This window comes from Anguilla rostrata, chromosome 2 (genome assembly GCF_018555375.3).
Source record: "Anguilla rostrata isolate EN2019 chromosome 2, ASM1855537v3, whole genome shotgun sequence".
Taxonomy (NCBI): Eukaryota; Metazoa; Chordata; class Actinopteri; order Anguilliformes; family Anguillidae; genus Anguilla; species Anguilla rostrata.
In genome coordinates this window covers 27,367,960-27,385,544 of record NC_057934.1, presented here as the reverse complement: position 1 = coordinate 27,385,544, position 17,585 = coordinate 27,367,960, and the positions used below count along the sequence as shown (strand labels likewise).

Below are 17,585 nucleotides of genomic sequence, written 5' to 3'. Positions count from 1 at the left end.
GGAAATAACCATAGAGGAACTGGACAAAGCCATATCGAGACTAAAGACAAATAAAGTACCAGGAACAGATGGTTTCCCAGCAGAATGGTACAAAACATTCAGGGAACAATTTACACCAATGCTCCTTGAGTGTTTTGATTACACACTTAATTGGGGAGAGCCTCCTGTGTCTTGGAAAGAGGCAGTGATACCAATTATTCCGAAGGAAGGTAAGGACAGGACAGAATGCGGCTCATACAGACCTATATCTGTATTAAATATAGATTATAGATTATATGCATCTATAATTGTAAAACGACTAGAGCACATTATTCCGGATTTAATAGACACAGACCAGACAGAATTTATAAAACAAAGACAAACATATGATAATGTCTGACAAACTTTGCATTTGATGGATTTTGTAGACCAAAACCAGCGCCCTACTAATTAGCCTTGACGCTGAAAAAGCTTTTGACTCTGTAAGATGGGAGTTCTTGTACCTGGTATTACAGCGTTTTGGTTTTAATGAGAAGGCAATTAATTGTTTAAAATCTTTATACTCATCTCCTACCACAAGAATTAAAATAAATGGTAATATTCCAACTCTATTGCTTTGGAAAGAGGCTGCAGACAAGGATGCCCTCTAAGCCCTACTCTCTTTGCTCTATTCATTGAACCACTAGCACATGCAGTAAGAGAAGACACAGAAATAACAGGAGTACTATTCAAAGAAACGGAGCATAAAATATGTCTATACGCAGGTGATGTCCGGCTGTTCCTCACCAACCCTGAATCTAGCCTGATATGCCTCTTTAAACAATTTGGTTCGTATTCAGGATATAAGTTAAATCTACACAAACCCCAAACCCTTATATTTAATCACGTACCAGATTATGATACATATAAGAAATATGGTTTGAAATTGAACACGCTTTCTATTAAATATCTTAGGTTCCAAATTCCAAGAGACTTATTATATATTTATAAAAATAACTATATCCCCATTACTAAAGCTATAAAAGTAGACTTTAATAGATGGTCTCTACTACCACTGGATCTGTATAATCAAATAGAGATAATAAACCTTTTCCGAGTGTTACCAGTAGAGATACCAACAAAACAGTTTAATGAATGGAGGAGAACGATTTCGGGGTTTGTGTGGAAGGGCAAACAACCCAGGGTACGACTAAGCACACTATAGCTACCCAAGGATCAAGGTGGTAGAGGTCTCCCATCATTAGAAGATTACTACAAGGCAGCACAGCTAAGGCACTTGGTCTGTTGGTGTAATAAAGAATATGATGCTAAATGGAAAGACCTGGAATAAAGTCAACTTGAGATAGCCCTTCAATCTATACTGGGAGATAGAATCCTTAAACAGACACACTTAAGTAATTTAAACTATTGGACAAAAGTCCCCCTGGAAATTTAGTTTAAGGAATGCAGAAACCGAGAGTTAGAAAGAAAGGGGAAAATATTGAGATTGATTGCCTATGACAGAAAATTTAGACCTGCATAGTTGGATGGGAGATTCACGAAGTGGAATCTGAGGGATATAACATCGTACTGCCTCATTCCCACAAGTAAAGGGTTGGACAGTTTCCAGAATCTCACAGATACATATAATTTGGAAAAACAAGATTTAGATATCTGCAGGTCAGGCATTACTTTGACAGGAATATCAGACATGAGGAAGACGATATACCTACTTTGGTGAATATATTTACTGAGGCATATAAACACAACCTCAACAGAATGTTAGTATCAAGAATTTACTCCTGCTTACAGTCAGCCAAGAATCACTCAACAATATACAGTACTGTGCAAAAGTCTTAGGCACCTGTAAAAAAATGCTGTACAGCTAAGATGCTTTCAAAAATAATGAAATGAAAGGTTATAAATATCGAAAAAATAATATAAAGAGCAGTAAATAGTTAAAAACTAAATAAAATCAATGTTTGGTGTGACCACCCTTTGCCTTTAAAACTACAGCAATTCTCTTACACTGTCCGGCAGTTTTATAAGAAAATCGGCTGGTAGGTTGTTCCAAGCATTTTGGAGACCTTGCCACAGTTCTTCTGCAGATTTTGGCTGTTTCGCTTGCTTCTGGCTCTCCAGGTAATCCCAGAGACCCTTGATCAAGTTTATATCTGAAAAGTAGTCTATTACTTAAAATATTACTTTATTTAACAAAATACAAAAAGGTATCTGTTAAATTTCATTTTTTGGAAAATTCATGTTTGGAAATCTCAAATTTGCTCTTTTCTACTGACACACTAATGCAGAAAACAAAAACATCTAAGACCAAATATATACTATATATTATATTTAAAAATCTAGGGTGCCTAACAATTTTGCACAGTACTGTATGTAAAACTAAAATGGGAGAAGGAAACCAACATAAACATCACTGAGGAGGAATGGTTGAACTTATGTAAAATGCAAGCTGCCACCTCAAGTTCAGATTACTGGAGGGAATTCATGTGGAAAAATATAATCAGGTTCTTTATAGCACCTAAAATAAAATACTTACAAACAGGTAAATAGGACCACAGTTACTGCTGGAGGTTGTGTGGGAATTTAATGGCAGATCATTATTCATTATCATGTTTTCTGGAACTGTAATATAATTCAGTCTTATTGGCAGGACATAACTGGAGAAATAAATGCAATACTGGGAATAGAGCTTGAATGCAATTTTAAAACAATATACCTGGGCATCCCCCCCATTAAAATCAAATCCAAAGATGAATATGAAAATGACTTTTTAGTATCTTACTTGCAGCCAGTAAAAAAGCGATAACTGGGAAGTGGATGAAAAAAGAACCACCAACAAGATCCGAGTGGATAGAAATTGCAAAGGATATTTATAACATGGAAAGCTTAACCCTTTCATTAAGGCAGTGCAGTTTTTTATTTATTGGGAAAAATTGCTGCTAAATCTGAAAACAATAGGATCAGGAAAAGAGAGCAGGACAGCAGGCAGTGACTGATAAGGACAACAAAGCTGTGACGTGGATAATGATATGGGACTGGGACATACTAAATGATCAGTGGTATCAATACATATTTTGTGGAATGAACTTGTGATGGCAAAAGTGACCTGGCTCGCACATTATGGAATGTTTATGTAATAGTAGACATATACAACAGAAACTTTAATATACCTTATGTCTGTTTTGAGAACTTTATGGTAACCCCTGACATAGTTTGGACCGGTAAACATTAAATATGAATCTATAATATAATGTATTGTGAAATGTATTATACACACTTTATTACTCTTGGTGACCACTTGTTTATGTTCACTGTACTTATAACTCTGTATGGAAAATTTTAAAAAATTAAGTAAAAAAAAAAAAGAAAAATCAAAAGCCTGAAAGCTCTCTTATACCTACACCGAGTAAACAATTGAATATACCTGATTAATCAGAAAAACCTGTGAAGACATTTGTCCCAAACATTACGGTGCCCTGAAATGGGGGGGCTATGTATAAAAACTACTGGAATTTCTACATAGTGAAACCAAATTGTTTAGAAATACCCTTTTAAAAAAGCTGATCTTTTACCACATGTGAATTGTTTCATTACAAATGTAAATTTGTGCAGTACGGAGCCAAATCACGAACGTCCCTAATGTTATAGAGCTCACTGTCTGTATGTATATCACAAATCATTTTGTTTGACTTGTTTTTTAAATCAAGGTTTACGATTTCAATTAGATTTCAAACTTTCTCCAGAGCACATGGCACATGGCACTGTAGTTAGTTTGTTGAGATTGAACAAACATACCATTAAAAAATGCTCATTTATTAATGAAGGGAAAAGTGGAATTTTCTCTCCATTTCCATTATTTAATGGCTGCCAAAGATGAACTTCATGAGTAAATCCGCTTTGTCTTTTAGATAGATTGAAGAATTAAGCTAACCTGAAAAGAGAGTAAGCTGTGACAGATGCAGACAAATCACAGAAAGTAAGGTATTCAGGTATTAATATTTTAAATTTCAAATGAACATTTTGAATAGAAGAAAAGGCCATAGGCTGAACATAGGTCTCTGCACTAATCAAAGGTGCTCCATTCATATAGACCCTGAAAACAGTTAGTGTTGAAAGGGATGCGGGATCCAGATGTCATTTGTGAATGTAATCTGAACACAAATGTTTTCAACATAAGAAGTTATTTGCATATACGGTACACAATCTCAGTCTTTGACAGATATGCAGTACTGCCTATACATCTCTTTGTTTATGATATGTTGGCAAAATGCCTGAAGGGAACTGTATTGACAATTGATATAAATGATGCAAATGCTAACACAGGCCACATCAGAAGACCAGTTTTGCCAGAGCGGACAGATGTGTGAAAATGTTTTTTCAAAATTTTATGAACACAAATCAAGTTATACTTAGTATAAACTACTTACACATTGGACTTCTAATGTTACAAGATTAACTGTTTATCAGCATCATAGGAGAGTTTTATTTATGCTTCTACAGTATATGCTTCATATTTATATATGGAGCCTGCAATTTTGAAGTGCAGATTAGCTTTACCTTACAAACTCACAGATATCTTGATTTGATGTGACATTTCAAGACACCAAAATGGAGGTTGAGATGGCAGGAATAGTGCATTTACAGATATAGAGTATCTGTAAGATAATAGGTAATTTGGCTTCTTTATATATAATTTTTTTCACCAGGAGATGAATCACCTAATGTGTGAATAACTGACAAATATTGTGCTCATTTAATATTACATAAGAAAATAGAGCTAATATTTCTGCTCATCCCAGTCATAATATACACATACATGCTCAAACATGCCTGCACACACACAAACTGGTATCAATGACAAATGGGCACTGACCTGAATTCTGGACTAAGATCAGGCTTGAGGCCATAGAAGGATGTTGAGAGTGTGAGTAGCCAGTCAGGCACAAATCGCCCACCTTCACACTCCAGAAACGGTGCATCAGCCCAACGTACTCCATCTTGGTTTGTTACATAGCTGTCTCCTCTACCCCACTTGGGTGTAGTCAAGGTACGCAGGTCATTAAGCAGCAATCGCTTGGAAAGGGATGGTGCCTGTTGTGGTAGCTCAGGAAACTTGAGGGCAGTGAACCAGCTGGCATCTGGTGCAGGGGGTGGGGGGTGCATCAACTCCCATGCAGAGGACAGGTCCTGCAGCAAGATATCTTGGGACCTACAGGAGGTGCGTGAGGCCCGTAGAACCAGTTGAGGGCGAGAAGCAGCAGGCTGGGCATCAAAAGTAAGAAGGGCCCGACGGATGAGTGGATTACCCTCCAGTAGACCTCGTACTAGGGCATGGTACCACTCCATATCCTCTGTCACACTGCTTTCACGTAAATCATTAGTCTGGAAGATCATGTTGAGGAAGTTGGCTGTATTGGTTAGGGCATCCAGAGCAGGGCTTAGGTAGGAACGAAGTCCAGCTGGGACACCCTGCAGGCCGGGCAGACGGTAAGCCCTTGAACAATTTGCCTGGGCAAGGAGGGTTGCATTTGCATTGTACAAATAGGCCTCCACTGGTGCCCATTCATCCTCCTCGAGGGGCTCCATGCTAGGGCTAACACTGGGGGACAGAGAGCCAGACAGTGGTTTCCCTCTCTCATTCTCCATGGGCCCCTCAGAATCTATAGGGCTGAATCTGACCTCTCTCTGCATGACTGGAGTAACCTGTGCAGACAGAGGTAGGAGCACCAAAAGCACTGCTAAGCCATCCATTTTATGAGTTATTCCTTGAGTAACCTCCTTTTACTTTGATCTTCTCTGAATCCTTTCTGGTCTCTTGTTTTGGGTTTTGAAAAACAATCAATCACTTAAATTTAAGACCATTAGGACAGTCTCTCTTTTCTCACCTCCCTTCTCACCTGTCCCTCTTTGGCTGGTGTCTGTGAGATGAACATAGGGGAGAGGGGAAATGGTGGGCTCAAGGGTGGTGGTAGAATAGAGACTGTCAACAGTATGTCCCCTAATCCACATATATCCTGCTCAAACTATCTTTGACATTCTCTCTACTGGAACAGAAAGAGATTCCCTAGTCCCTGAACCATTCAGAGTCTGTTTGTCTCCAACTGAGGATGCTAGTGAGAGAATCCATCGCTGCTGTTGATTCAGAGTGTGCCTCTCCAGATATTCTGAACTGGGGAGCTGAGTCCCTGGTATCCTAAAAAGCACAGAAGTGAGCCAGTCAATAACAATAATAATCATTGGGTAATACTGTGATTGTACAGACGATAACACAGTACAGCAGAGAAGCCCAATAACAGTAATGAATTTACCTGAGTATCAGAAAATCAAAGGCAGAGGGCTGGGGGATAAGTGTGCTGGAGCAGAAGGAAAGATGAGGAGCCACCTGGTTGTCGGCCGTCCATTACCTCCTTGTTGTGTCTACTGCTCCTCTGCAGAGCATCATTCTCTCTCTCCCTGTCTGCCCCTGTGCGTCTCATCCTCCCTCCTCCTAACCCTCTGCCTCCCTCTCCCACTATCATTACAATCCTCACTTTGTTGACAGGGCACAGGCCAGAGCCATTATGAGTGAAAGCCACACATCTGTTCTTGAAAGAGCCATGGGGGTTGTGGTGTGTTTGGTGGAGAGGAGATGACATGATGCTGAGAGAGGGGGATTAATCCCTTGTATCCACTGAGCAATCACTGGATTAACCCTCCCAGAGTCCAGACAGGTTCAGCAGTAAATGGGGAAGTGCTGCTCTTTTGCTGATCAGTGCGCTGTGAGTGTGAGATATGTATATGTGTTTGTGAGGCAATAACAAACACCCAGAAGGGCTTTTGAGGTATAGATTTCATTCTAAATTATGAATTCAACACTAGTATGTAGTTGTTTGCCTCTAATATTTGTCATTCAATTAAAAAATATAAATTAGAATATCAGATGAAATAAAACATGCATCATTATGTTCATAAAATTGTAGTACAGTGGAGAACACCGAGAGGAACAGAGAGATTAGTAAAATTTTCAGAAAACTGATAAGCATTTGCACAGTCATAGGCGGTTTTACCATAGGTCATAGGTAGGCAGTTGCTTGGGGCCTTGTCCGCCGAAGGGGCCTCGTGAATTTGTTTCCTTTTTTTTTTTTTTTAATTTCTAAAACATTTTTTTTTTCTTGTCACTCCAAACGAATGATAATCTGTAACAGATCAAAATTAATCTGTCTACATGTAAATGTGGGCCTATCCAATTAAATATCTATATTTGCCAATATTTATTATCACCCACATTTCACATTTAATGGACTATTCCACCTTGACCTTCCTGCATTTGCACCTAATCAATGACGTAGAAATTTGAGTTGCCATCAGAGACAGAGAGTCATGATCTTTGTTACCACAAAGCGTTTTCACAGTGGATTTGAGAAGAGAAAGATGAAGAAGGAAGAGGCCCAGTTTAAGGAAAGTTTGCCTAAACTGACAAAATTCTTTAGTAAAACAGCCAGAGACTCCACGACGGAGGAGCAACAAGTAGAGTGAGAGCACCTATTATCGACCACCCTAACCGCTAGTGTATTTACTTCGTATTTATTAGAACAAACTGGACATTGTTACCTATTTAAATGTAAGTCCTGTAAAAATACACATAATAAATTGTCTAAATGTAAAAAAACAACTTTATACATATACATTTAGTTAGGTTTTGATATAGTAACACAACCTTATTTACTATATCAACTTTAAGACAAGCAACACGCTCGGAATTATCTCATCGCGACCCATTAAATCCAATGGCACAGATGTTGCTTCATAATTTCAAACTGCTTTCCTATCGGTTATTTTGCATCCTGCGACTTTGGTTACAACAGTGAATATGTACAGATTCCTAGACATGCTGATAGCGACTACCCTTTCTCATATTAACCTCAAATACGCAAGACATGACACTTATACAGTATGCTAGCAAATTTATGTGAAGTTCCATTCATTTATATGGGGTGGTCGATACACGACCCTTAGTAACCAAAATCTGGCGCTGGACCACCTCTGAGTTATTTGCCGGCACATTAAAAAAATCGTGAAAAATAACTACTGGAGGATAACGAGGACATTTTTCTTACGTAACTAGGTACAGGTTGTTACCGATATTTCACCTATTTTTTCATATATAGTTGCAAATCAGTTTACATTTTCCTGTCTGTCGAACGAAGGTGGTCGAAAATAGGTGCTCTCACTCTAGCTGATGTTACAACAGGTGTAACGTTAGTTGAAGAAGCTGAGCTAGCTAACGTTAGCAGCCTTACTGCTGCCTCAGCCTGTTGTGCACCCACCGCACCTACTACAACTTCTAGTGTTACTGATCTGCTGGTTGCGGTGAACCAGCTACAGTGTGGAAGGAAAGTGTCAGAGGCGACACAGACAGACAGCTGCAGCCCACCACAAACCAGACACCCGCTCTGACCGGGACTTTTACCCCTAGAGAATAGTGAATGTTCAAATGCTTTATCAAAAAGCATGTACTATACTTTTGTCTTGAAAGAATTAAAGATTATATACGTATAATCTTTTTCTTGCCATATTGTCTTCTTCTAACTGACTGAAGGTCATTTGAAGTTCTTCATTTAGAATTCTCATTTGGGTCTGTCCTTTAGTTCTGTGGCTTTGTTAACTGAAAAGAGCTGCCTCAAAATAGTTCACAAATTCACTAGCTATGATTGCGTTAAGCAAAATGGAGAAGGGCCTCACATTGGCCTTTGCCTGGGGCCTCCAAATAACTAAAACCGCCCCTGTGCACAGTCCTGGAGTAACCCTGTGTGTGTTTATTATTTTATTTCATTCCAACCACAATTGCAATCCCAGAATTTTAACAAGTTGTTAATTTTTCTTAGGTTGTCTTACATTATGTCAAAATAGCCATGAAGAATAAAATTCCCATGTTCATAGAGGCACAATAAGCACAACATGGGAATTTATTCTATTAAAAGAAAAATTGTTAAAATTCTGCGATTGCAGTTGTGGTTGGAATTAAAAAACAAGGTACCTCTTGATACACAAGTTAACAACATTTTTAGACCAATTGAAAGACTGAGGTTAATCAATAGACTTCTGAACACATAGCTGAAGATGCATTTAATTTCCTGAAATTATTAACACAATGCAGGTTTGGCTTGTTATCAATTGTTTGCAATGTAGCACAATAAGAAATCATGTGGTCTAAGAGGGTAAATATCTCTTTAAACATGAAAAGCAACTAATTAAGAAAAAACATAAAATTCTGAGATTGTGATTGTGGTTGGAACAAAAATCAGCACACACAGGGGTACTCCAGGTCTGAGAATGGGAACCACTGGCATAGAGCATTATGAATGCAATATAATGCAATGGATGTTTCATATATCATGTCATGAGTGTAGCAAATAAACATGCATGCAAGGAGTAATCTGAATTCACGTTTTACTCTAGATCTTGGCGACACATTTCTACATTACATGCTTATATCACGTCTTGTCAGTTCTTAGAGGAACACAATGAACATAACTAATGTATAATCCTGTTTACATGCCGATGTGAACCATTCTGGAGCCTGAAAGTGGCTGGGCCCAGTTGCCGGCCCAGGCCCAGGCTTTTTCTTAGACCAGAAAGAAGAAAGCTTGTTCTGATAGCTGTCTATCCTCACCCTCACCCAGTCCTCAGTTTGTGGTTTAACTTGTCTAGTCTTGTTATATTGCTGATTCAGCAATATGGGTTGCCATTGGAGGGACAACACTTTGTTTGGGACAAAGGCAGTTCCGAGGTAGCCTGAGTTCCCTACCAATCATGAGAGGTGCAGGAGACACACTGGTAGTGGAGTGCCTGGTTGCTGTACTGTGAAGCAGGGTGAGGTGCAAGGCTGTGTCAATTATTTGGCTTCAGGCATTTACACTTCCTTAACCCTTTGGAGCATATGGTCACATGAGCGCTAGATTGGTCCCTCAAGCATACAGTCACACTAGTGTTATTACACCCTTGTTATTAGCTTAATTTTTAGCGTATCATGATCAGTACTACCTTTCAAAAAGTACTTTACAGGCATCATAGATGTTCATTACAATGTTTACTAGAATCGGAATACATCGTTTCTAACAAGTATTGAAAATATGCAAATAATATGACAAAAACATTTTCACCACACAAACCATTAGCTGACTGTGGAGGGGTGGTGTGGTTAGAGTGCCATCTGCAGGCGGAGAGGGAGCGGTTTTGCTGGCTCTGCGACCAAAGGTGTTTGCATTTACAATTAATTGCTAATTGTTTATGTGCTCAGCCTGCAGTGAGACTGGGGCACTGTGTGTGTTTTGTTTGTTTGTTTGTTTGGTTATATGTTCGTCCATTTGGAGCGCACAATAAACCCGTGTGCATCTTATACTTGTGGACTGTGTGGTTTGTGGGGAGAGGAACATCAGGACTCTTTAGACTGACATTGATTTTTTATTGAAACAAATGAAAAAGGGCAGTGCATGCTAAACGATGTGCAGCTACACACTGTGCAGAGCCATGTGGTCACATGAAAGGTGAAGGTGGCTAATATCTGCTGATGTCTGGTAATTTCCCCAGTAATGGGTAAGGTTACAATTACAATTAGGTAATCTGATCCAGCACTCATATCAAGAGCAACTTCAACCATACAAAGGCTAGTGTGATGTACATTGTAAAAGTTGCATTCTAGAACAGCTTGTGCACTTGCAGAACAAACTCTGATGCTGCGGAAATATTGGAAATAATTTGGAACTTACATGTGTAAGGGTTAATGGTCCTGTTGAGATATTCCATTCCCCCATTTGCCTGGGGATTGCACTCAGAAGTCCAGATGTGTTTGATTGACTGTTTGCTGAGGTAATTGGCAAAGTAAGTTGACACAAACTGGGGGCTGTTATCAGTTGTGACTGTGATGGACAAGCCCCACTGGCAGAAAGGTTTGTCCAGAGATGAAAGGACCATATGAGAGGTGGTGGACGACTGTGGAACAGCTTCTTCCCACAGTGAGAGTAAGTCAGGAACAACTAATGATGTGAAGCCTCTGGAGCTAGTTTAGGAAGACAACTCAAGAAGCGCTGTCTGGTCACATGATTGCTTACGCATTAATGGAAGGGGTTTTAAAATTACCAAACTTACCTGTTCATGCCATTGCTCTTTCTGCATGCTGCTGCTGCTCTGCTATCCCTCCTGATACTAGTCTTGCTTGACTTGCACTGCTTACTCCTGTATTCATGACTCAGTAGTTTTTTGTGCTTGTTTAGTCCTTGCACCATATTGGCCCTTGACGTCCCTAGCTTGGACAGTGGTGCGGGTGTTCTAATAAATTTCTACTCTGAAACGCTGTTCAAAGTTGTTCAGGTGTTCCTGCTTGGTAGTTGAGCTCTGTATTCAATTTTACCAGAAGCGTAATCCTGCTATCCCTGTGTAAAGCTAAGTGATGCAATCTCCGGTGTTGCTTTATTTTAAAGGTATACTATGTAGGATTTTGCAGTCCCCACTCACACATACTTAGTCCTCAACCCAACCCACACATTCATTGAGGACACACCATTGAGCGCTACAAGCAAACGTCAAGCGAACAGGTGAGGTGGTCAGAGATATTGAAAATGGTATTTTTAGCAACATGAATTCCATATAGATGGTAACAGTAATTATGCAGTGTCATAATGATCTTTACACTGAGTGCACCCCTTAGTGCGTGGGAACATCATAGTGGTGGTGCATCTATTTCAGGAACATAGCCAGCAGAAAAACAAATGTTAACTATTCACAATAGAGAACAGGTCAGGGCCTACAGCCACCATTACCTCTTTAAACCCTTTGTGCACATGCCAAATCTGGCCAATCCTTGCCCATTTAGGGGATACCCTATTTAAAGCTTTATAACTCCAGATGTGAGCATCAGAGACTTGAAAAATTGCTTAAATGAAGCAAGACATTTGAACAATTTACAATACTAACTTACATTTGTCCAGGCAGAAAAGCAAAAATGAATTTGCTCTTTTTTAGTTTACAGTGAAATACAGAGATCCCATGTATGCAACAGGTTAAACTATATCAAAAATTAATTGACCACAAATTCATAGAATCTAATGGTGGATATGGTAAATGGTAAATGGACTGCATTTATATAGCGCTTTTATCCAAAGCGCTTTACAATTGATGCCTCTCATTCGCCAGAGCAGTTAGAGGTTAGGGGTTAGGTGTCTTGCTCAAGGACACTTCGACACGCCCAGGGCGGGGTTTGAACCGGCAACCCTCCGACTGCCAGACAATCGGCCTTACCTCCTGAGCTATGTCGGATATGTAGAACTACTAAAGATCTATGAAGCAAAAAGTAAGCAGTGCACAATATAATCACGTATTTCACTACAAATCAACTGTTTTGACTCAAGAAACTCACTGTTGCATCATTTCAAGTGGGAATTACAAGCTTTCCGTCAGTACCGTGGTCTAAAATATCTAGGGATACAGGAACAAATTTCACGTCATATTTGGTGCATGAAACACAAAAACTACTACGCTACCAAGGAACACTTACATTACAGTGTTAAATATACTCATTATAAAATACCACTAACCTATTTAAAGACACTAAATTTCAAAAATAATGTCTATAACCGAAATATTATGAGCAGTAATACTTACATTGCGATGATGAAATGTTATGTGTTGTCTTACTCCAGAAAACTATGTCAGCTAGGTCTATCAGAAAACATATGCCTTAGCCATGCTCAGAAGTTCTCAAGAATAATAATATTTTCCAAGAAATTATGAATGTTATTGATAAAGTTTCGCCAGGTGTGGTGTCTTTTACTGCTACCACAAACTGAATGCATAATGCAGCGGCAATGAGAAAAAACTTTACGCTGAGCTATAAAACGCTATCCCAAAAGTAAAATTAGACATATTATACATCGTTAGAAAGCTTATTCTGTCACCTATCCATCTTATTCCTGGGGGCACTACTGTGGAAACAAGTTTGGGTGTAACTTCCGGTGAAGCAATGGAAGTAGCCATAAGCGGCAACAACTTATTATGCTTCGGAGTGGCTAGCCACGAACAGCGGTCCGTTCAAATGCATCTAATATATATAGTGTTACATATATTGCTTTTTGGGGGAATATATTTCTTTCTGTGTCATTAGCGTTGCCTGAAATGGCATTATGGACCTCAGGTAGGGGAGAACTGGGACGAAAGAAACGGGATGAAAGAAACACATCGATTTCCGCGAAAACTACAGAAGCCCGAATGACGTAACTACATCAGTATGTGCAAACTGTGTAACCCACTCCAGAAAAAAGCAGTCACGTCTGTCACTTTTTTGTCGAGTTTTAAAAGAAAGTTATTTTTGACCGCTGTAAGTAAGATATCGAAACCGGAAGTGTTTTTTGGTCGTACAAGTGTGTTTATGTCTTGAATTTTCCAAACATGCATAATTTACTTACAACTGTGGACTAAATGACAGCATAGATTTCGAGTTTCATGCTAGCAAGTGTTAGCTGCTAGTCAAGTTGAAAGCAAGCGAGGGAGGGGTAGGACGAAAGAAACACTTTGTTTCTTTCGACCCCCTCAGTGTTTCTTTTGTCCCACCGCAGCTTACAATCAGGGCTGGCCGCTGGCGTAAACACTCTATGCGGTCGTTTAGGGCCACAACTGCTGGAGGGGTCCACATACCAACAAAAAATAATAATAATAATTTGGTTTTTTTATGTTGATTTTATTTAAATTATTATTAACATTATTTGTTTATATATTCTTCATTACCTTATTTATCCCCTACCCTGAAACTAGTGTTATTAATTTAATATGGAATGAAAAGAGAATATTTCATATTATTATTATTATTATTTTAATAGATAATATAACTCATGATTCACCACAGCTTGCAATGTATTCTTTCGGTGTATTTTGCAGTGCATGCCCCGAGTTAGAGTCAGGAAGACCAGTAGAGGACTGTTTGAGCCAGATGTGTTTGAGAGGGCGTCACAAGAAGTATTGGTAGGAGGGAAATCTGTGAGGAGTGTTGCAAAAGCTATGAAGTCATCCATTTCAGACCAATTAACGTTGCAAGACAAAATTGTATTGCTTATTCATCATTACGCGCTTGATGCATGGTTGATTTTCATGGATTTCAAACTTGTACCATTGTTTATTGACTCGACACTAACATGAAATTGTGGGTAACAGTATACTTGCTGAAAGGAATGAGCAATAAAAAACAACAACACAGAGATAAGACCACTAATACACACATTTCACCAGTTGTTTCTTTCGACCCGATTCAGTGTTTCTTCTGTCCCCCGCTGCAGGGACGAAAGAAACATTGCACTCATCCTGTTTGCGGCTGGTATATATCTGACTCGTTTATGCTAGAAACAAAATTCCAGTTGCTATTAGTGAAGGACACATAAAAGTTGTTTGTCATGAATATTAACTTTCGAGTAAACGGGATAAAAGTAAAAATTGTTTCTTTCGTCCCGGTTCTCCCCTACATGTTGCGTCATTCGCGGCTGTACTAATAACCAGGCTAAGCTAAATGTGTGGCTTCAACAACAATGCTTTGATCATGCGCCAAAAACAAAGAGGGACTGCGTCATCAGTTGTACACTTTCCAGCGCCTGCCAAAAGATGATGAATCGAGACGAAATTGGCTGAAGAACCTAAACTTGAAGAGACCACCGAATGTCTGTTCATGTCACTTTGTTGACAAGAAACCAACAGAGGCAAACCCACACCCTACTTTGTGGTTGGGCTACGAACGACCACCAGGGAAAAAACATCGGGTCCTCAAAAGGATTGACAACAGTGCCAGAAGGATATCAGGTATGATTTACAGTTTTTTTTACAATTGCTAAGAAGCGTTTACCTATTATAGTTTTTTTTAAAAAAGGCACAGAAGGGAAAAAACACAAAAATGCACAGTCCTGTTCTAATCTCTACGATCTTCAGCATTTGGCCACATGTTCTCGTCCACATCACATCTTATGTCGTCTCTCGCTATGCACATTGGATAGAAACACTTGGCATGCCTTATCCACCCCTGGCAGTCTTCAGCTGAGATGTTTCTGCAGCTGGCATCCATTGCATCCAGGAGGGACATTTGGTCATGTGGCCGCTGATCATACACTTTCCACCTCCATGCAGAAAAAAATTCCTCAATGGGGTTGAGGAAAGGCGAGTAGGGGAAGAGGAAAAGGGAAACCATTCTTGGATGGGCTGCAAACCAGTTTGTGATTGCATGTGAATGGTGGAATGCTACATTGTTTCCTCCCACCTGTTCCCTTTCTGCTTCTGGCACCAGTTGTTGATGGAGGTCATCTAAAAACAAAAGAAGGCGCTCAGTGTTGTAGGGACCAATCTGGTATTTCTGCAGGACCAAACCAGCAGTCGAGATTGCAGCACACATTGTGATATTTGCTCCTCTCTGACCTGTTACATCAACGGTGGCCCTTTTCCCGATGATGTTTCTTCCCCGCCAATGTCTTTTTGCCAAGTTAAACCCTGCCTCGTCTTTTTTCCAAGTTAAACCCTGCCTCTGATTAGCCTCCAACTCCATGACTCTCTGAAAGAAATCAAACACACAGTATGTGTAAATGCTTTTCAGTATGTCCTACTGTATGTACTGTAACCCATGTTTGCATGTAGAGTAGCATAGTGTAAAACTCACTATAGAACAAGGCATATTGGATAGACACCATACCTGGACGTATTGGTGCCGGAGTTCCTTGACCCGCTCACTGTTCCTTTCAAAAGGAACTGTGTACAACTGTTTCATTCGAACTCTGTGTTTGGTCAGAGTCCGAGCAATGGTAGTCAGGCTGATGCTTTCCACAGTGTGAAATGCCAGGTTGTCCTCTACGATTCTGGGCTGAATTTCTCTCAGTTTTATTGCATTGTCAGCAATGACCAATCCTACAATGGCATGCTCTTGGTCTTCACTGAGGAGCTTCCCCCAGAGGTACAAAAATACAACATATGTATTTGCATTGGGATTGGTGGCATACAGTTACTGTGGGACATAGCAACATAATGATAGAAGAAGCCCTTGTGAAATGCATTACTTACCTGTTGGTTTGTTGAAAAGTCTGGATAATGGAAGCCACGGTTGACCGTCTGTGATTAGGCTGGACTCTTTCACCAGCCTCTCTCAGTGATAGACCATGGTTTATCACATGGTCTATGATGGTGGCTCTTATTTCATCAGTGACAACAGCTCTTACTCTCCTTTGAACACCACCACACATTCGTACTCCTCTCCCCCTACCTCTCCTTCTCCCTTGTCCTGGTCCAACTACTCCTCTGCCTGGTCCAGCTACTCCTCTCCTTGGTCCAACTCCTCCTCTCCCTGGTCCAACTACTCCTCTGCCTGGTCCAGCTACTCCTCTCCCTGGTCCTCTTCCTCTCCCTCGTCCAACTATTCCTCTCCCTTGTCCAGACATTATTTTTTCTCTTTCTGCTCTTCTGTGTTGTTCTGTATCCGCAATGAAAAAAATCAACCCAAAAAGTTCCCTTTTTACTGTGTATGGTCTCCAATTGAGATGGGAATCAGCTGTGATTGGTCTATTTTACACAGCTTTCAGTAAATCAGCTATTTCTCAATGTTTCAATGATCTGTTCATTCAAAAATGCGTATCAGCTGTTTCAATATAGCGTTTGAGCTGCTGTTGTTGCAGGGCTTTATACTATATTTAAGGTTTTGAACATTAGGTTTTTATTTCTGGCATGCTGTGTGCTAGCAATTGTAAATTAAACAAGAAAGGTCCATAATTTTGGTATTGGGTAAGCTTGTATGTAAAGAAACTTTAAGCATTTTAAAACGTGTTAATTGACTGCATATTCTGTGAAAACAACATGAATTGTGTTAATGATATGGTCCACAACAGATGGATGTTGTGCTAATTGTGTTTAGAGTTTTGAAAATGTGACTACAGATTGTACAAAAGGGATTGTAAAAAAACCTGTAAGATGTATGTAGAAAACATCATTGTGGTTTGTCCGGTGTGGACGAGCTGGTCCGGTGTGGACGAGCTGGTTAGTTTTTTTTAGCTGGTTAGCTATTTTCAGCAGTGTCTGAAATGTAGGGCAAACTAATTGTCCCTGTGTCTTTTGAGCATGTTGACAGTTTGAGATGTTTTATATGGATTTTTTGACAATTTAGAGGGCCTGGACATGTAAACAGCTACATAAAAAGTGCTGAAACATTGACACAAAGTGTGTAAAATGCAGACTAATTTGGGGGAACAGTTATTTATCATGCCTTAAGAGTTTCATCATCATTTAAAGTCCAGAAGCCTTTTTTGTCAACAAAAAATACTTACTTAAGTGATGCAGTTTTTATTCTCCCCAAAACTTTCAAATAGTCTCTGAAAAGAAACGTTGTAAAACATGTTATCAAAACCAAATAGTGTTCCGACTGCAATTCATCAATTTAATTTACAGCTATAATAATGCCACATGCCCCAATAATTGTGAACTGTATTTTTACCATCAGTTGAGCCTAATGACATGGATGGAAATTAGGAGCCATGCTCTACATCAAAGACCACCTGTGATGCCCAAACTCAGTGATCAGACCCAGGGATGGAGGACCACACTTATTCAAAACCATCTGT

General features: G+C 39.6%; 1 protein-coding gene across 2 annotated transcripts in view; it reads right to left on the bottom strand.

Annotated features, from left to right (window-relative positions):
* The window catches only part of gpr179 (G protein-coupled receptor 179), a 170,863-nt gene extending 164,371 nt beyond the window's left edge, over positions 1–6,492 (bottom strand). For both annotated transcript variants that reach the window (XM_064321447.1, XM_064321448.1), the window contains exons 1-2: positions 6,288–6,492; positions 4,853–6,172 (exon numbers count right to left, since the gene is read on the bottom strand). In XM_064321447.1, the coding sequence (XP_064177517.1) occupies positions 4,853–5,730 (878 nt within the window). In that variant the 5' untranslated portion in view covers positions 5,731–6,172; positions 6,288–6,492. The remainder of the gene's footprint in view (positions 1–4,852; positions 6,173–6,287) is intronic.
* Positions 6,493–17,585: the final 11,093 nt, after the last annotated feature.